The following is a 20,819-nucleotide window of genomic DNA, read 5'->3' on the forward strand; positions in this document are numbered from 1 at the left end:
CAGGCATCCTCGGAAGATGAAATTAAAGGTGGGGCGGGGGTGGGAAGAGGGGAGCAGGAAGGAAAGCAGGAACACTGACCCAGTTCACCGGACCCGAGAGAGTTAAGTGTTACCAGTTACCATGCACCCAGGTGCATTCTCGCCCTCATGCACCTGTTAGCACCAGCAAGCACCGGCAGCCACAGCCAGGCATTCTCCGCGAACACATACCATCCACCAAAAGAAGACCACGATGCAGCTACATTCATTTCATTTGTATTCTTTGTTATTGGTTTAATTAATAGTTTTGTAAGGTGGGTAAGAAGTAAAAAACACACCAACCTTCTCGCAGCTCTGAGGGATGTAGGGGGTTTGATGCAGAACACAATGAAATGAGGAAAGGAGAAAAACAAGGGAAACACAGAGAGAGTAAAAAGGCCATATCAAGGCTTTCACCTGCTACTTGAACATTTCAATTCGCTCTAGTTCACCCTTCCTGCCTCGGCTGAGAACGTTAGCGCTACCTCGGGGACTAAACACGGTATTAGAAACAATAGCTAGCGTCATTTTGAAATTTTTTCCGTTGCAGAAAGTACACATGCCCTCATGCAGCACAGGGGGTGTCCACCGGGAGAAAAAGGATCAAGGGGCTTTCAAGAATTCGGAGAAGAAACGGTTTTCTTCATAGTCTCCCACCCCCCGACTCCAGAGAAACACAGGAGAGAAAAACATCCCCACGGAAACAAAATGATCTCGAACAAAAATTTCAAAATCAAGCTAGATATTTCCCTAAGGGAACCCACCCTACTGTAACTTAAAGCCCTCTGAGTCTTTTATCTATTCCCACCCCCACCCATGCCCTTTGTGATTATTCACAGACATGTAGACCTGGGATAAGAGCATTTCTGCTAGACAAAAAAACTACAGGAATCAGCTCTGAAAAACTCCGGGGAAGAAATACTTCTTTCTAGTTGACATGAAAAGCACAGCCAACCATAAGCTCAAAATTTAATCATTTTTATTTCTTATAAGAAAATAGGAAAGCATCCTCATTCATTCTTGTACCAAGGACAACTAATATTTTAAAATATATAATCAGTGTTCCATGTCAATCAAAAAATTAAACTTTGGAGAAAGTAATTAAAAAATATGCACATACATAATAATATGTGTTTATAAATAAGGAAGTATAAAAGAAGGAAGAAAATACAATCGTGCTATTTGCATGTAGCAATTTTTTTTTTTTTAGTTAGCAGCTTTATTCACAGCAGAGGTACTGAGGACATAAACACCTTTATGCTTGGAGTTGCACAGAGAATTGATTAGTAGCACACCAAGCAATTATTTCCGGGTTTTAAAAGGAAACAGAAGAGAAACAACAACAGAAGAAAAATTTTAAAAAGAGGAAAAGAAGAAAACCTCAAACAAATGCAAAGCACAGTTTCAATCAATGCGGAAATCAAGATGTAAAAACGCAAAGATACTTACAAATGTCAAGCCTCAGGATAGATTTTATTCAAAAGGCGTTAACTTTTTTCTAACAACCCATTTAAACTTTTTAATGCTCTATTCACTAAAAATGCTTCAGCTACTGCAACTCGTAGCAAGCCGGCCCGTGAGAGGCCGACACAGCACAGGCGCTGTGGGTGTCCCAGTCCCCCCTGAGCCCGAGCGAAGCGACCATGCCGGGGTCACGTTCCTCCTACCTCTGACATATAAATTGGCAGGGGCAGAATAGCGCGTGCCCGCGCTGTTGGTGGCAACACACTCATATTTCCCTTGGTCAGATTCTTCACTCTGTTCGATCTGAAGGGCGCCTGTAAGGATATAAAATATATTGCCAAAGAGACGGTCAGAGAAGGCTTTCTCAGTTCAGAAAACTAAACCTCTTAACAATATGAAAAGCCCTGCAAAGAGAAGGTCCGCTCAACGTCGATTCAATCTCTTGCGAAGGTGCACAGACAGAAAATGATGCGATGAGAAAAACATATAGAGATTATTTTTTTTTTTAAACATCATCAATGCTAGCATAAGAAAACAATATCTCTTTTCCCAAGCAAGAATCCTAGATATAATTAACACTTTTATTTCCTAGACTAATAAAATGAAGATGGGTGAGACTGCTTCAAGGAAGTATGGCTTTTAAATAAAACAAAAGATTAATTTTTGGTTTTGTTTTGTTTCATTTTGGTACCAAAAGAGGCGCAAAAGATAGGGATGCTCAAAAAAACCAGGCCGGGTTTTCAAGAAAGTCTTCCGCTGAAGAAAGCCAAAAATACGCAGCGAGTACAAAAAGGCTGCACAAAGCAAAAAATTAAAATTAGTCATTATAGATTAGGAAAATATCACTTAAAGAAACAAAACTCCCTTAAGACATGCAGATTTTTTAAGAAAAGAAAGACAGTTTGCCACGACTTACAATCATTTATTACGTTTGCTGAAAAACAAAGAGGAGTTGAATTAGAAGGTTTTAAAAAAGTTAAAAAGCACGGCCTGTGCCAACAAGGAAGAGCCAACCAACCACTGCTCGAGGACCTTGAGACGGATCCCCTAAGACACCCATCAAAATCCACCAATGGGATTAGCAGTGTGGTGTCACAAAACCCCAAGAAAAATATAAAACAAGAATTATAAAAGAAATGCACACCGAGTCAAAGTAGGAAAAACCAGCAATACAACATACCACCAAGAATACTGAGCACCTTGTGTTTCCATTGACCGAAGGACAGAAGATCCAAAAATCCCGAGGCGAGTAATCCAAGAAAAAAAGAAGTGGGGAAAAAAGCATTGCTGTCAGGTTGCAGGCGAGGGGGATCGGGTGGAAAGGGGAGTCATTCTTTGACTTTTAAGACATTAAGAGAAAAAAGAATCAAAGAACAAAAGCAAAAACCTTTTGAAAGATAAAGACAAAAAGCAGACGTTCCAGGCTGTCTTCTGCATGTCTGCCACTGTTCTCCAGACCATCTTGGCTTTGGTCCAGAACAAGAACAGCTAAGGAAGAAAAAAATGATCTTTTTTTTTCTCCGGTTGGACAAAAAAAAAAAAAAGAAGAAAAAGAAGGAAAAAAAGAAGAAAAAAAAAAAAAACACAAAAAAGGAAAAAGGAAGAAGAAAAGGAAAAAAAAAAGGGACAGATGGTACGCTGTGACTGGTCTGTGGTCTAAAGACCTGGATATGCTTTCTTTGAAGCATATCACAACTGAAATAATCATTTTCATAAAGAAAGAAATGAACAAAACAAAGAGAAATAGAATAAGAAAAGAAAAGTTCACAATATGAGTGTCACTGATCATAACCAAATTGTACAAAGAAAAAAATAAAAGTTGATGGACATTAATGGGATGATTCTGAAAACAGGACAAAGATGACAGTGATGAGGGGACAGAAAGAATGAGCAAGATCATTCTGTGAACGTTAGTTCAGCACTCTTACCTCTTATTGGTGTACCACCTGGGTGGATAATATGAATGCAAATAAGATTAGAAAGAAGAAGCATTAGTACGAGAAGAAGGAGGCTAGGGCTGGGGAGAAGAATTAAATTAGATTTACAGAATTAAATAAGGTCTTAAAAGAAACTTGAATTACTATACTGGTAAAACAGGAATATATTAGATTGTATTATTAGATCATAAAAGCAAGTTGCGTTATACCACAGAGGGCAAAGACCACGATAGGCAGCATTGCCGTTCTCAGAGAAGCAACTGGGTACTTAGGTCTGGGGTCATGTAGGGTTAGAATTTATCTTATATGCCTCATATTCTTTAAAAAAAAATAATAAAATAGACTACACAATATTTTTTAAAGACAATTTAGAAAAGACTGGCTAATCTATTTAAGTATATATATATATATAGTTAGTATATATATATATACTGTCATAGGAAACTCTAAAGACTAACTAGAAACAAACACTTGACTAGATATCTTATGCTACTTACTAGGCTACATTTGTGTGATAGAACTTGTGTGCTTTTTTCTACACGGTGTTCTTACGAAAACAGTGCTGTGGATGTGTAAGTGTGCGCGCCGCTACGGAGACCTGGTATCTACACTGACAGTTAGTAAAATGCATGCCATGCATTTTATTATTATTATTAATAATAATATAATAGTCTGAATATGGAAATTAGTGGGGGTGAAGTGCGCTTCAGAACTAAGCACTTACCAATAGATTCTGGAGATTTAAATACGGAGAGAAGAAAGACAGCATAAAAATATTATTATACTCCTTATAATTTGGTACAAATTTTTCAGAGTTAATGCTTTATATACTAAATCATCTATGTTACATGTGAATAATTAATTCTTTATTTACAATAACAGAATGCTAATCTACACAATTCTGCTGACAACAAGCAAGAAGAGGCAGTTAACAAGACGCTTTAACATCACAGGACAGGTCAAAAGCTGAGAATTCTGGGAAGACAGGCAGTTAAACAACTTAGAATTCTATATCAATATTACTACCAATGGCAAAGTAAACAGTTTATTAGCAAATGTCCCTGTGCAATTACCTCGGGACAGGCTCTAATAGTTAAGAAATTTAGAATTAGCTCTATTTTTAATCTAAAGAGAGCAAAGGAATAAACTTGAGAAAAGGATGGGAGAAAAGGGCAACGAGGAGAAAGAGAGAGAGAGAAAGCAGCAAAGCTGGATTCTACACCAAGCAGACTTCTGTAGATCCAGTCACTGGAGGGCTCAAAAATTTTCAGTATAGGTGCACACTACTGTGGCTAATGTGTACAAATGTCCACTCATGATAATATAATAACAACATCAGTAAAAATCCCCTTCTTTCATTGGTACTTTGTTAAAGACTTTTTAAAAAATATATACATCTGGTTACCCATGACACGACATTTCTGTGTTTTATGTATTAGTGAAAAGAAAGTAGATGTGACCAAACTTACTAAACTTTGGTATTTTGATGAGTTCAAATGCAGAAACAACAGAGCAAACACACTTTAATAAAATTGAATCGTTTTAGTGTTTCATATGAACATTTTGGTTTTTAATGGATATAACCATTGGAACTCCTTGCAAGTTCTGAATGAAGTCCAATGTTGAAATAAATTTGTTTCAAAACAAAACAGAAAAGAAGAAAGAAAGAGAAAATGGATCCATTAAATACTGCGGAAAAGCAGTAAATTAAAAAATAAATTATCAAAAATACAGTCACAGCAGTGAGCAATGTGGATTAAACAGAAGCTGCAAAACACACACAGAGGAGAAAGACAGACTCTGAAACAGGCTATGACATCACAAACATGGACAACACGTTAAATAACAGAGAAAGAGAAGAGGGAGAAAAAGCAATACCTAAAAATTAAAAATAAAAAAAAATTAAATTGAAAATAGAGAGAGAGAAAGCTAAAAAAAAAAAAAAAAAAATCTTTAGGAGTTAGTGGAAACAGTAACAAGACCCTACCTGATCGTAATTGCTTAATACGGCCATTGTTGTTGCTTGTGTCGACAGGTAAGAAATCTTTAAACCAAGTGATTTCTGGGTCCGGATTCCCACTGGCTGCACAAAGCATGGTGGCAGTGCGCGTACGCTCAACCACCTTCAACTGTGGGCCCATGTCAATGGTAGGGAAGCCCCTGGGAATTTGATCCTCTGCAAGACAAAAGGCGATACAGCATTATGTTAACAAGTCAGATGCCCAAGATTAAAGAGATACTGCCCGTTAATCTTTCCCCTTACCATATTCATTATTTGTTGAGAGGCTAACACAAACCAGGCAGCATAGCATTATTAGATTAGGATACAGTCACAATGTTGTTCCTGGCCAGAAGAGAGTACACAGTCTAAAAGGCCAAGGCCTTGCAGAGCTCAGACACCTGTGAAAGGATGCCCCAAGGCCTCTAGGAGCACAGAGAGAAGTAACTGCAGAATGTCTGCTTGGGTAGGTCATTGAGCACCAAGAGGATGCTCTGAAATGGGTCTTTAGGAATGAGTCCAGTTGGTCAGAAAGATAGCATCATCACAAGTACAGGCATTAAGATAAGAAACGTTTCTTAAGGGAGAATCTTGGGATCCAGCAGTGCTAGCTTAGCGGGTACAATGAAAAGCAAGCAGATTAGTTAGGTATACACATACACACACACACACACATATTTTTTGTAACTTTTAAGTAAAACTACACTTTTTTTCTTTTCCATAAGCATGATGTTCCACTGGAATGAATTCCTTTGTAGGGAGTGTCAATTCATCAAAAATTATCTGAGTGAAAAGAACAAAAGCAACTCAAAAAAGCAACACCTTAGTGTAAGACAATACTTTTCTCCATTGGGAAGGTCTGCGCCATTTTTGGTCATTAAAAACTTGTAGTTTTCTAAATTTTGAATCTTCAACTCTTCTGAAGTTCACTTCTCCATATCCCACATCAAAATTGTCCCAAACCGTAGATCTTAAGAAAATAAAGTCTTCTAAAATCTCCAAGCATGACCCATATCCATAACCTATATTGCCAGCCGTTCCAGACAGCATTAGACAGGTATATTCTATTCAAATATTGAAGGGAGCTGAGTTATATGGGCGATCATTATCTAAATTACAACTTGACTATCTGTTTGAAGACCATTTTGAAATATTTTAACTTTTCATTGGGCCTGGTGTTAATTTAATCAACAAATCAACACAGTGATGAATTTTCATGAGTCACGAATTCCAAAAATGACTCAAAAGCACAACCACCACTGAGCAGAACATTAGAAATCATCACATGTGGCACATGGCTCCTCCTTGGATGCCTTCTACAACTCCTGGTATGATGCTATGAGTCTTGCTGAACTCTAAGTGTGATACCTCCACCAAGTTCAGTCAAATCTGTGTGTTCTCCACCATCTTTCCTCTGCATCTTTGAGGTAAACTCAATCTCCTAAATCTGAATAGCAAAGTTCTTTTACAGCAGGCCCCATTTCCCCCAGCCTCTCACGATGACCTCCCTCACAGGAAACTTTATGCCTCCACTGAAGTTTTCACCACTTTCCAGACAAATCCTGTGTTGAGTATTCTGCCTCCAGAGAGCTGCACAGCCAGAACTGCCTTCTTTGTATAGCCTTTTGAGACTCTCCCAACCGTATTTAATCATTTCTTCCTCAGAGCTACCATAGCAGTGATACCTATTTCTGTCTTGTATTTTTTTAATTAGCATCAGTTTATCCTTCCATACAATGAGTTATTCTGCATCTCATTTGTATCGATCAAGCTAGGCTGGATTGCTAGATTCTAGGAGAACCTCCAGTCTTTCCAAGTCTGACTACATCGCAGCAATTAGAAGAAGTTGTTCTACTAAATATAGTAGGAAAGTACTTCTGGGAGAGAGTTGATCAGAGGAATAGTTAAAAAGTAGAGATTTTTTAAATGTGAATAGCAAAAGAATGTCAAAACACTACCAAAAATAAAGCTCCCAAGAAAGAGAAGGTGCCCTGAACACCCAGTCCAAGTTATTGTAGGAGAAAACGGAGGGTATAATAGGAAAATGTATAGACTCTGGCTCTCACAAACGGAGATCTATCATAGACCAAAAGAAGTAGCTGAGTCCATTTGAGTTGACAGCTGAATTCCCTAAAGAATATTTTACCATCTTACCAGCTAGATAGGGCTGAAGACTAAAAAAAAATTATAAAATTAGTGAACTTCAAAGAGCTACACTTTACTTAAAGTAAAAGACAGGGCCCTTTTAAGGAAGCAGGAATGCATTCTGTTGATCTGAATGTGTACACACTGGCAGTCAAGCCCAGGTCACAGTGGATAAGCGTCAGAAACAGTGGTTAAGAATGGGATTTTGAGATGATTTTTCAGGTCTCCAAGGGAATGTTAAAACTTACACATTAAATAAAGAATATTTTGCAAATTAGGCTATGCTAATTTTAATAATCTATTCCACTAAACTATTCTTCATGGTTTTAGAGGTTTTGTCAATGTGTTTACATTTATAGCACAGTTCTTCTGTTATTCGGGGAAAAATTTAAAAAAAAAAGGAGAATGATCAATAGCTGTTGTACCACATACATTATTCTATTAAATGTCTTAGTTGGCAGCTATTGACACATAATAATTCAAAGGATAAAATTAATTTACCTCAAGGGTTCCAAAGTCAACTCAACTGCCTCAGTCACCTACAAATGAGTTTCTATGAAAGCTCTTAGATTTTGTTATTTTCCACATTTAAAACAACCAACTTAAGTAAATAAGAAATCGGGTTGGGCTCCTGGAGCTATCTCTGTATTTCTCAGGGCCTCTTATCTCCCCTTGGTGGTTAATTACCAGTTCCAATAGCATGCATTAACATGGCTCTACCAGTCCTTCCTGTTCCTCTACCGGTCCATCTCTCTAAAGAACCAAGACAACAGTCCATGCCCATCAGATGTGAGTAAGTTGAGTCACTTACTAAAGACTCTTACCAAAAATAAATCTAGAATTAATATCCATATATAAGAAATAAAGTCCTCACCTTGGGGAGAGCTGACAAAATTGACTTGTGCCCTATGGAAAGCAGGCAAATACAATTGCATGCCCTTTCTTTCCCTTCTTGGCTCATAAAGAACACTCCAGAGCCCCTTTTCATATACACAAGTGCACAACAAAGGTACTCGTCCTTGCATACTAATCAGACAGAATGTAAAGAGTACTGCTTTCTTATTTTTAATAAGGGTAATTAAATTCTATCCATCCCCCTTTTGCACAGAACCTCTTCGAATGCACTTTCTTCATTAAATTTTCATGAGAAACATCACACTTGTAACAGATTCAAATAGCCAGAGCAGTTACACATTGACAGTTGTGGCTTGTTTCCAATTTGACTGTCAGGTATTTGGCAATAAAACTCATTATTCAACATAAAACAAACTGTGGAAATAATGAAATTTCTAATTGGAATGCTTATCTCAGTGGGTGTAGTTTAGAAGATGTTAATTGCTTTTTTTTTCACCCTCTACATTTATTAGTGATTTATATAAAACTGCCTAGGCCATTTGATAACATCAGTTTTGACAGCTCATCAAATATTTGGTACCAGGAACTTGTGTGTGGGGGGGGATCAATACTCTTTATAACGTAACCATATAAACATTTATAGGAAAAAGCAGCTATCAAAAATTAACATTTGTCAATATGTTAGTAGCTTTAAACTTGTACATGAGGTGAGAAGAAAAACACTTTGTCCTATTCATTAATGTGCTCATTAAGCTTTAAAGTGTCTTAGTTATCACTGTTCCATATTAATATTCAAACATGCAGAATTAGCTACTAATTCATCAACAATTTAAATCAGGCTTGACCTTCACAAAGCCATTTGGTCTGTCATTCTGAGAGGCCATTAAAGGGCATATTACTACATACTTGTGCTTAGTGAATCGTAGAATTCATACATATTTTGTTTGGAATGGCAGCTATAATAGGCCTGGAAATATAGCACATCCTTTGACTCTGTTTGGTGTCTTAATGAAATATGCTGATATGAAACTTACAATTCCATTAAGGAAAGAGAAAAATGAACGTCAGCACTTTCCAGAGTTAACATCCCATGGCTGTAGAACTTCTGCTAACAACCCCACCTAGGGCTTGAAAAGAATGTATGGGGAAACAGTCTGAGATTGTTTTGTAGGGAGTCATGCTTTAGATAACGTGAATAATCAAGTAATAGCTTTTGCACAGTTTTCTAAGTTAAACTAATTTCATTGTTCATCCATAAGCAATTTTAATGATGCCTTTACTTCCACTTCTGCAAACACTGAACCATGCTTATCTGATTAAAAAAAAAAAAAAAACACACACACACACACACAAAACAAACTGCTGGCTAAGGCCACAGCCTCCTTCCAGGGTGGCCCCAAGCAGTTCTTCTTGCCTAATCTTGCTGGGACTTGGAAGTGAATTCTACCAGACCTGTTCTTTGATTCTGGTCTCAAATGATTTAAAAGAGTTTTCAATGAAGGACTCTTTGTCATGGTACCACAATCCCAATTTTTCAGATTTACAGCAAATTTTTTTACGAAGAAAAATCATGTCAATTACATCAAGAGCATAGTTTTCCAATAGCAGCATTAAGAGATTTGACAAGTAGACCTGATCATTTAGATATTACTGACAATATAAAGAACTGCCATTCTCCTCAACAAATTGACAATAAAGCAAAATCAGAATCTGGAGGAAGATTAAGCTTTGTATTGCGTCCCCCACCCCGGGCTCCCAGACTTTGAGGAAATCATTCCCCAGAATCACTTTCCTGAGTACCAAACAGTTCATAGTGGCAACTCTTTAAAAGTTCTCAACTGGTGCTCTCTATAAGCCCTATTCCAGTGAATGTGTAAGCCTGAACTCATACACTCATGGAAGGCAGGGCTACATGCTATTTACTTGTTAATCATCACAGAGTTCGGTCCACACTCGCAGTTAGACACATGTAGGGAATGATGGCAAACCTTTCAGTGCTGCCTCGTGTCGCATCTCGCAGTTCCTACCACGTTTATTTCCTGCCACTCATTTAAACAGTTAACCATTCCTAAATTGTTTTGTGGCTATGAATTTGGCCTGTCCATTTTCAACATAAGAGGCAAAAACTATCTCATTACCTCTTTCTATTTCTTACAGTGTCTTCAGTATTGGACTTACAGACTCACGAAAGTAGTAGTTCATGACGGATTTTTTTTTAAATTTGTATAGTCCTGTGTTTTGCTTAATTAATGTAGGTAACAATTTTCATGATTTACGCTTGGTTCCTTCTGTACTTTGGTGCAGTTGCTACGCTGGAAACACACACTTCAGCCCCTGCCTTCCTAATTTTACAGGAAGGCTTCCCTCATGTATTGGTTGTAAGTTCCTACAGGTCAAAACTGCAACCACATAACAAAAACCTTACATGAAGGCACAATGAAATTCAAAAGAACACAATAGACTATGGATCTACACTCTGCTCTTCCATCTTTAGAAAGCTGTAATGGAATTCTTGATGTTCAAACTAATAATAAAACCAAAATGAATCACACAGTTATACATTGAGGCAAACACTCCAGGCCTTCCTTCGCTGACAAGAGCAAAGGTTTCTCAGGGCTGGATATTATAAAGCTTTAGCCATTCACTATGTAATCTTACAGAAGCACAAACATTTTCTTTCTTTCTTTTTAAAGGATGAAGGACTAAGGGAAGTTCTCATTAATACAAAAAAGTCAAAATGTTAGATAGATAATATCAAGAATATTTTCTTAAATAAAAGTGCTGGACCCTTTAAATATACTGAAAGGCAGGAATTCTCACCTGTTAAGAGAAACAGTACTAATCTATGCAACAAAAAGTCAGCGTATTTTTATATCTAATAAAAAGTAAACCTTCTCTTGGGAAACTTAAGTATGTAGGTCTAAAGGTGGCCAAGTAATAAAGTATTTTTATGTTTATGAAAGTTGCATCATACACACACACACACACACACACACTTTTTTTTTTTGGAAAGAGTCTTTAAACTATTAGTTTTAAAAAATCTACTGGATAGACCATAGATGGCATCATTCCTTCTATAGATATTTAACGAAGCCCTCCTCTGTGCCAGGACAGGGCCAGGCACTGGGCATGAAGTAATCTAGAGAACCCTTATATTGTGATTAGTCTTATCCGCGGGACAATTAGATCCTCTGTGAATAAGAACAGCACCAGCTCACAGACAGGAGGACTGAATGAGACAATGCCTAACGTGTGCCTAGCACTGCCTGACATCTAGTGAACTATTATCATATATGCATTCACTCTAACTCAAGCTCCTACAATTGATTTAAATAGAATAGAGGCACAGGGTTCTGAGGCTTAGTATAACAACCATGACGATAACCTGTAAATGGGGCACTATTCTATGCAAGGGTAAAAACCAAAATATTTTTAAACACACAAATGAATTCAGAGGGCAGTAGCTTGTCAAGTAACCTCTTCAGACCTCAAAAGAGCCTTCATTTCTCTCTATAAACAAGATTTTAAATTTCTTGATTAATCTACATCATAGATAAAACACATCTATATTGTCATGTGACATGTTCCCAAAAGCGAACTTTAGAAATAGCTCTAGGCCCGGCCACTTTGGCTCAGTGGTTAAAGCGTCGGCCTGCAGACCAAAGAGTCCCAGGTTCGATTCTGGCTAAGGGCATCTACCTTGGTTGCAGTTTGTCCCCGGCCCCGGTTGGGGTTGTGTGGGTGGCAACCACTCGACGTGTGTCTCTCTCTCTCTCTCACGTCGGTGTTTCGCTCTCTCTCTCTTTCTCTCTCTCCCTCCCACTCTGTCTGAAGATAAATATAAAAATATATTCAGGTGAGTATTTCAAAAAATAATAATAAATAAATAAAATAAAAGTAGCTCTAAGTTTGGGGGACAGAAAAGCTGTGCTGAGAATGACTGAAAACACTGCACCATGTGAGGCGGATAAGAGCTCCCTGAGACAGGCGAGGGTGGCAGCATTTTCCGTAGAAATTACAGCTTTCTGTAGACACGAAACAGACTCTGGCAAAATTCAGGTCATACATATAGCAAAAAATAAAAATAAATCCTTTAACTCTAGATCTGGTGTATTTTTACTTCATCATGTTTCCTCCATTCCCAATGCTGTCCCTTGGATAAATAAAACTCTCAACTGGAGTCAACTGATAAAGGCACAATAGCCCTGGCCGGTTGTTCAGTGGTTAGAGCGTCGGCCCTCGGACCAAAGAGTTGCCGTTTCGATTCCAGTCAGGGGTACCAGGGGTCATGCGGGAGGCAACCAATTGGTGTGTCTTTCACGTAGATGTTTCTTTCTCTCTCTCCCTCCCATTCTATCTGAAGATAAATGAAAAAAATATCCTTGGGTGAGGATTTAAAAGTAAAGAAAGGCACAGCAAAAATAATTTGACTATTTAATTACTTTTTAGATTTTAAGTTGAAAGAACTAGACACTCAAGTTTCATGGATGTAATAACAATTTGGAAACAGTTCTACATTTGAAAAATCCACTGTTTGATACACATCCATTGGCTTCTCATCTGTTTAGCTTTGGTTCCAGGTAGAGAGAAAATTCAGCCACACCTGCTAGCCAATCAGATATGGAAGAGCAATGTATGACAAGAACAAGTGTGAAAAGGCTGCTAAAGAACCCCTTCCAATTCAGCACTGTGCTTTTGTTTTTAACCCTCCTGTGACTTCTCTGTGGTTATCTAGGAAAGGCTAAAAACAGCAGGGCTTCTGCTTGGGGCAGACACCCAAGTACAGTTCCCGGAGCACAGAAGTTGCCATAAGCAGACTAAGTATATTAACTTTATGACCTGAAGCCACACAGTGGTGGGACCTACAATGACTCTCCCCAATAGCTTTGTCCAAGCGAGGGGACAGATCGGTACCTTAGAGGCTGGTTGGGCAAGGGGTTGCTGGTTGGAGTATTTGCTACTGTTGTTGAATAGCAAATGAGTTTTCAAGTCATTATCTTTCAGAATAAACCACACTATCAGACTACAAACAAGAAGCGTTTCTTTCCTAAATACAGTCCCTGAAGCGGGGTGGGGAGCATGTATCATTATTTTCTTTTCTTATAGAAAGCTATGTAAATAAAGTTTTTATCTGCACCACCCCAGAGGAAAGCAGGGTAAAAAGTTGCAGTGTTTTGACATCGTGACCGTATTATTCAAAATCAGTGTTCCTCCTGCAAGTGAACTGAATAAGTGACTGGAACAGAAAGACAAAAAGAAATAAAAGCAAAATCAATGATTTTCTGGCAAAGTTGGGCTCTAGGCCATTATCAAAAGAATATTCATAGATGTAAAAGTGAAAAAAAAATTATATAAAGTGGTTTCTAATTATGAGTCAAAGGCTAACTCACACTCAGAAATTATCTAAAGCATGAGAAAACTGCCTGTTAATAAATAGTATTTATAATGGAATATTTAATAAATATAAGATCTGGCCCCAAAAAAGTAATTATGAAGAAGATACAGTGACTCTTGAGTCCAAGATCCTCGTTGCCAGTTATTATGTACCGAAGACATGCTGTCTTAATGCAGCTATAAATCAGTCGAGAAGCTCTCATGTCAGAATGGAATTAGGCCTCTCTTAAGGGCAGTTACGGGGTACAAGAGGCTCCACAGATTTCTCATAGAAGTATGCCATGCAAGAATAGAAAATTGGACGCTGATAAGCTGATAAGAACCTCATTAGCTGCTGCTAAAAATTCAGCACACTAACCGGATACCCACAGAGCCTTAGAGCACAGCTCCCTTCTCTGAAATGTTCTTCACATGTTGAGGAAGTGCACTTGGCACAGAATAAAGCAAACTTGTTTAGAAGCAATCTTTGCAATTACGCTACAAATCATGAAGTAATGTCTACAAAGCAGAACACGAATCCAGTCAGAATTCACTACCACTCGTTAGACTGTGGTGGCTGCAGTTTCAGGAGGCATTGACTCAGTTCAGCCTCGGTGCTATTAGTGTTTTGCCTTGGCGAATGATCACCCCTTTTGTGATCCAAAATTGGATAAATTCACAGTGGGGGGAAGTACCCTCCCCTGCCTAGAAATGCTATTAATACTTGAATATTTAAGTAAATATGTAGCAATCAGGTTTATGCTTTTATTACCTTCTTGGGAATGGAAATCTCATTAAGATAACAAAATCCAATAACCATCACCTTCTGCAAATCTCAATGCTTTCTATTAATTTATTTTTATTAAAGAGCACGTGGCATGATACTCTGTGCATCATCCAAATTTTTCCCTAATTTGAATATTAAAATAATCACTTTAAATACATTTTTAGTTAAACCACAAATATGAACTTTTTAAGAAAAAACATGTAAGCAAAAATGTACAATGAAGCTAAAGTTCAAAAATGAATTCCTGCCCTGGCAGATTTGGCTCAGCAGTTAGAGCATCGACCCGCGGACCAGAGAGACCCGGGTTTGGTTCCTGCTAAGGGCATGTACCTCGGTTGCAGCTTGTCTCTTGCCCTGGTTGGGTTTGTGTGGGTGGCAACCAGTCGATGTGTCTCTTTCACATCGATGTTTCTCTCTCTCCCTCCCTCTTTCCCTTTCCCTCTCCCTCCCACTCTATCTGAAGATGAATACAAAAATGTCCTCGGGTGAAGATGAAAAATAAATAGAAAATAAATAAATTAATTAATTAATTAAAAAATAGAATTCCTGTGTTTCCAGGGAGAGAGAGAGAGAGAGAGACAAAGACAGAAATAGTCAACATAGAAGGAGAATTGGGTTTGGCTCCTGCCTCCATTACTTGTTGGCTTTGTAAAAGTTAGCTATTCTAATGAGCTCCAATCAAAGAAGGCCAAGAAAAGCATTCATCCTGGCTGCCTCACCGCATTGTGGTGAATATAAATAAAAATACAAATTTTAAGTCATCAAATGTTACATAAACCAAAAACCTGGAATGGACTGTATGATGAATTGGAATCGGAGGTATGGTTATGAACTTACGGTTTTAAAAATATAGAAATGAATATAATTGTAAATGATACATACTTACATCCCCTCCTTATATAAACTTACCAAAATAGCTCGTCCAGCTCTGTGACTCAAGTGGCAATACCAGAGAGCAATGCCACACCTAGCACCCGGAACTTTGTTCTAAATATGATCATCTAGTAAAAAGAAACAGAGCTCTTTGGAGAAATGACCGATTCCATACACACTGGGACAAGGAAAGCACGAGATGTACCTCAAATATCTGTTGTTCAGGAAAGTACTCAAACAACAGGGGATGTTTAAAAGGCAAAGATGCCAGCTTCAAGGGCTCTCACTGGGCAAATGTGGGCCAATTTGAATATCAAATTTTTAAAAAGATAATGTATTAACAAATTATAACACAGTGAATAAAATAAGACATGAGCCCAAACTGATATATGTGAATAGAGGAATATATAGAAAAGTTTCAGAATAAATAGTGTATTGAATATTCTCAAAGTAGCTCCTCATATAGGTTTACTAAATATAAATGAAAAGAGTACTTTTATAATTGAGAAGGCTCACAGAAACAACGTTGATCAAAATATCAATGCTAACATCCATAATCGGACAAATCAAAATTACATGTTGAGAAAAACACTGCATTTTTACTTCCATCATATTTGTTGTAAATGTTTATCTCCCAAAATTCATGTGTCAAATCCTCGGGTCCAATATGATGGTACTGGAGGTGGGGCTTTAGAAAGGTGATTAGGTCACAAGGGTGGAGCCCTTATGAATGGGGCTGACGTCCTTATAAAAGAGGTCCCAGAGAGATCCCTCATTTCTCCCATATGAGGACACACACAAGAGGGTCCTCTGTGAGCCAGGGGGCAGGAACCTCCAGAACTGTGAAAAGTAGATATTTATAGTTTATAAGCCAGCCACTCTACGGTATTTTGTTATAGCGGCCCAAACAAGCTAAGACAATATTACCGCCAAAGATTCATAATCAAAATAGGATCATGAGCAAACATCAGCAAAACCCAAAATGAGAAGAGCTTTATGAAATAACAGCCTTGTTATATTCAAAGCTATCAAGATCAGAAATGGCAAAGAAAGACTGAGGAACCACCAGATTGAAAATTGAGGACGTCTAATTCTGAACCTTTGAGAACAATTAGAGAAACTTGAATAGAAACAACTGGTGAAACCAAATAGGACAACAGCTGAAATGTGGTCTGAGGTGTATGGGGTGTGAGGATTACATGATCATGATGCACTGAAGTTTATCCCCTGCTTTTGGTGGTTGCATTGTAGTTAGGTAGGAGAATGTCCTTGGTTGGAGAAAATACAGTATTTGAGGGTGATAGGCACCCTGTCATCAATTTACTTTCAAACAGTTGAGAAAAAAAACAAGGTCTTTGCATTGCACTTTCCAATTAAAAAAAATAATAATAAGACTGGGCTTGTTTCAAAATTTAAAATAATTTATAAGTCATTATAATTATTTTATATTATGATAAATAAAGGAAAGTTTAGAAATCTCTAGATTATTTTATTAATATCTCATCTGTGCAAGAGTAATTCCCAACCAGCTGGTGTGGCTCAGTGGTTGAGTGTTGACCCATGCACCAAGAGGTCGCCGGTTCAATCCTTGGTCAGGACTCATGCCCAGGTTGTGGGCCCGATCCCCATTGAGGGGCATGCAGGAGACAGCCAATTGATGCTCTCTCTCATCAATCTCTCTCTCTCATCAATATCTCTCTCTCTCTCTCCTTCTCTTTTCTCTCTAAAATCAATATAGGAAAAAAAATGTTATTCCCAAACCTTTTGAAAATTGGATGTACTCAGGTATTTTGTTCCAACTCTTAAAAATATTCTCCCAAATATACTTCATCTGATGCCCTCTTGAACACCAAGTCTAATTAAATGATATTTCAACTGTTATCAATTTTATACCAATGATGATATATCTAACAGGAAACTGTTAGATGTAAAAATACATAATTTTTTTTTTTTAATTATCCTCACCCGAGAACATTTTCGCACTTATCGTCAGATAGAATGGGAGGGAGAGAGAGGGAAAGAGAGAGAGAAACATCGATGTGAGAGACACACATCGACTGGTTGTCACCTGCACAAACCCAACCGGGGCCAGGGACAAACTGCAACCAAGGTACGTGCCTTTAGCGGGAACTGAAGCTGGGACTCTCTGGTCCACAAGCCGACACTCCAGCCACTGAGCCAAATTGGCCAGGGCTAATTCTTATAAAATTCTTGTAAGACTTACAAGTATTTAATTATCAAACCTGAAAGATGAACAAAATTGGGCAATATTTCAAGAGCAAAGGGAGGGATGACATAAACCAAAGAACTTATATGCATGTCTGTGTAACCAATGGACATATACAACAGTGCTTGTGGGGGGGAGGGGGGAGGGAGGAGGTTGTCTTGGGGGAAAAAGGAGAAATATCTGTAACAAAAAAAAAAAATTAATGAAATAAATAAATAAAATGCAGAGAGATCGGTACTCAAAATTTTTTCACATTTATGACTTTTGTTTAGAGACACGAAAACATGAAATGGATAGACCACTTACTATCTCTCCAAGCACCTGAGAAAGTTTAAGATAGAAAATAAACTTTTTGCTGAGCTTCCTTCCAATGAAAACATCATCACCTTGCCTTAAAACCAAAAAAAATTTCAGAAATCTAAGTGTCAGTTCCCAGACCAGGCTTCTGAAATTTCTCAGGAGAAATCGATCTTCCCCCTAACTTTTCACAGTTCTCCCCCTGGACCTAGAACACAGTAAATGAAATGATCCTGGTCCTGTTGTCTTTAATCATGTATGGGAGGGGGGCAGAAAGAGCCAGCACAAAAACAAAGTGATTCAGATCTACCTAAATAATTTTTTTTTTTTTTTTTTAAGAGAACATTATACCATTTCACTCCATCCAATAGCAACAATTTGAAAGGCAAACTGTGATGGGTATTTGTATCACTGGAAGGGAGAAGATAGATTCTGAAAACAGAGGTAATAACAGTTCTCTTCAGGGGGAAATAATAAAGATCAAATCTGAAAACACCAAATATCATACATAAATTGTTTCACTATAAAAATGAAAACTACAAGAGCACATAAATAAGCCTTTAACCATAACTTATGTTTCAAGACTATATTACCTATGGAGGAAAATTTCCCCTAAATACAAGCAATTTTCTATTCATATGGCAAAAGTGAGCCTGAATTTAACACCAATGAATTACCAAATGAAACTTTTTTATATTTGTCAGTGTATGAAACTTTTTCTTAAAAGTCTTTGGAGTCACAAGCTGTCAATTTATGAAACTACCCAAAAGAAACTAACTATAAGTTGTTTATGTTTTTCAATTTTTGAAGTTCTCTCCCTCTTCATATAAGCTTACTTTTTAAAAATGTCATATTTAAATGCAAACGTAGGTAGAAATTTATTCCATAGGTTTCAATATATCAAAATATTAATGTGCTATTCAACAGGAGGTCAGACATCTAGAAAGTAACCATGTAGGAGAAAAACTATCAAACAATGGCTGAAATCAGGACTCGAAATTACATGAATGAATCTCTCATCTTTTGCTGCTAAAAGAGATACCAAGCCTATACACATAAACTTCTAAAGGCCTGACTTTATTAATAGATTAAACTCAGCAAATTAGAAAAAAAAAATTCAGGCAAAGCCTGAAGGGATTACATAAAGGATTGTTGTCATTTTCCTAAAAGCAACTAGGGGTAAAGTTTCAAAGATAGAGATAAGTGTGGGTTGGTAAGTGCTTACAGATGAGTAATAGGAGGGCATGTTGCTTACTCAAGTTCCATTTTGAAAAACACCCGTCTGACTCCAGTGTGAAAAATCCATTGGGACAGGGGAAATGTGGGACAGGGGGATACAGGGAGGCCATTGGAGGTGACTGTGATAGCCCAGTGGCCAAATAAGGGTAAACTTCCACCAGGAACGTGATGGAGAAGATGAGCAGAAGTAGTAAGAGTTGAGATTTTATTTTTTTTTAATTTCAGCTTTATGGAGATAAAATTGACAAATAAAACCATAAGATATTTAACGTATACATATTGGTGATGACTTGATATCCATATATATGGTAAGAGTTGAGAATAATTTGAAGGTTAAATTTATAGGGCCTGGTGGTATTCTGAGGATAAGGATATGAGGGAGGATTATCAGGGATGGTTTCCAAATAAAATGTGATGGATTTGTGTAGATTTCCAGTCATGCCTTCCCCTAGGGAACAATGTCATACATTTGAGGTACCCATGTAACAGATGGCATGAGCCCCGGAAGGCTGGGCTCTGTCTTTGCCTCCCAAGTGTAGCTGCCTCCAAGGTGGCTCGCGGCACCAAGTACAAAGTCACTACCTTCCAAATGAATACTGACCCATCTTCCCCTTCAGGAACTGGCAGAAGGGCTGGAATATTAAGCCATTTGCCTCCGTATGTGCTTTGTCTCAAGGTTAGTGCAAGAAAGGGCTGCCCCTGCCTACACACACGTGAGCCCAGCACTCTTACTGTGAATGTGCCCGGGCTCCCTGGACAACAGTCTAGAACAAGCAGGAGAAACCTATGGATGTGCACCTGTTTTCCCCAATAGCAACTCAATCCCTGCCATCTGAAGACAGCTGACATGCCAGGGTAGTTTCCCACTAGCCAGGGAAGAGCACCAGGGTCACTGGCCTCCTGGATAAAAGGGAGATAATCTGAGCTGTGCTCCCGTGAAGACATGTCATTTAGAATCTCTTTAAAGATAACTTGTGGCTGTCACATTAAAATATGCTCCATGCCAATTAACAGATAGGAGTTTCCAATAACAAGGCATTCAGAAGTGATAACAATAAACCTTTCCTTTACGTACAGAAAACAACCCAGACTGTTCATTTTCATTTAGTTGCAATAGACTGACACATTTTTATAAATTTAGGAAATGTACGATCACTAATTCTGAACTAAGTGACAGCTACTTGACAAGCAAAAATGCTCTCTGCGCTATGAAATCGCTGGCGCAGAAAGCCTGCGTACCCCAGCGTGCCCCCCACAGCCCCAGCAGAGAGTGTTTATGTTGACTGCAGACCTGTGCTTTTTCAGCTGCTTGGTGAACACGCTGGGAGGCTGAGTACGTGATGGGCACACTCTGAAGGAACTGAGAATGCGGATTCCAGCCACCGATCCCTAAAAGAACTCATGCTATTTAAGCGTTCATTGTTATAAACCTAAAACAATAGGCAACACAGCTTTGTAAAATATACATGACCGGCTTCATGGGCAAATTATAATCAAGTGAACAAATGGTATGGGTTTTCAGGAATTAACTCAGAGGAACATAACATTTAATAAAAAATGTTTGCCCATTGAGAAAAAGTCATTTTCAATTTAGTTGTTTTTTCT

The 20,819-nt window shown here is 38.0% G+C and overlaps 1 protein-coding gene across 10 annotated transcripts in view; it reads right to left on the reverse strand.

Moving 5' to 3' along the window:
• The window catches only part of PTPRD (protein tyrosine phosphatase receptor type D), a 315,163-nt gene that overhangs the window by 204,057 nt on the left and 90,287 nt on the right, over nucleotides 1-20,819 (reverse strand). For 5 of the 10 annotated variants that reach the window (XM_036260626.1, XM_036260625.1, XM_036260629.1 and 2 more), the window contains exons 3-7: nucleotides 5,407-5,595; nucleotides 4,144-4,152; nucleotides 3,411-3,428; nucleotides 1,686-1,796; nucleotides 322-333 (exon numbers count right to left, since the gene is read on the reverse strand). In XM_036260626.1, coding sequence (XP_036116519.1) covers nucleotides 322-333; nucleotides 1,686-1,796; nucleotides 3,411-3,428; nucleotides 4,144-4,152; nucleotides 5,407-5,560 — 304 coding nt within the window. In that variant the 5' untranslated portion in view covers nucleotides 5,561-5,595. Of the gene's footprint in view, nucleotides 1-321; nucleotides 334-1,685; nucleotides 1,797-3,410; nucleotides 3,429-4,143; nucleotides 4,153-5,406; nucleotides 5,596-20,819 lie in introns of those variants that run through there. The other 5 variants (XM_036260622.1, XM_036260623.1, XM_036260627.1 and 2 more) reach the window with 4 other exon arrangements.

Source organism: Molossus molossus, unplaced genomic scaffold (genome assembly GCF_014108415.1).
Source record: "Molossus molossus isolate mMolMol1 unplaced genomic scaffold, mMolMol1.p scaffold_m16_p_14, whole genome shotgun sequence".
Classification (NCBI taxonomy): domain Eukaryota; kingdom Metazoa; phylum Chordata; class Mammalia; order Chiroptera; family Molossidae; genus Molossus; species Molossus molossus.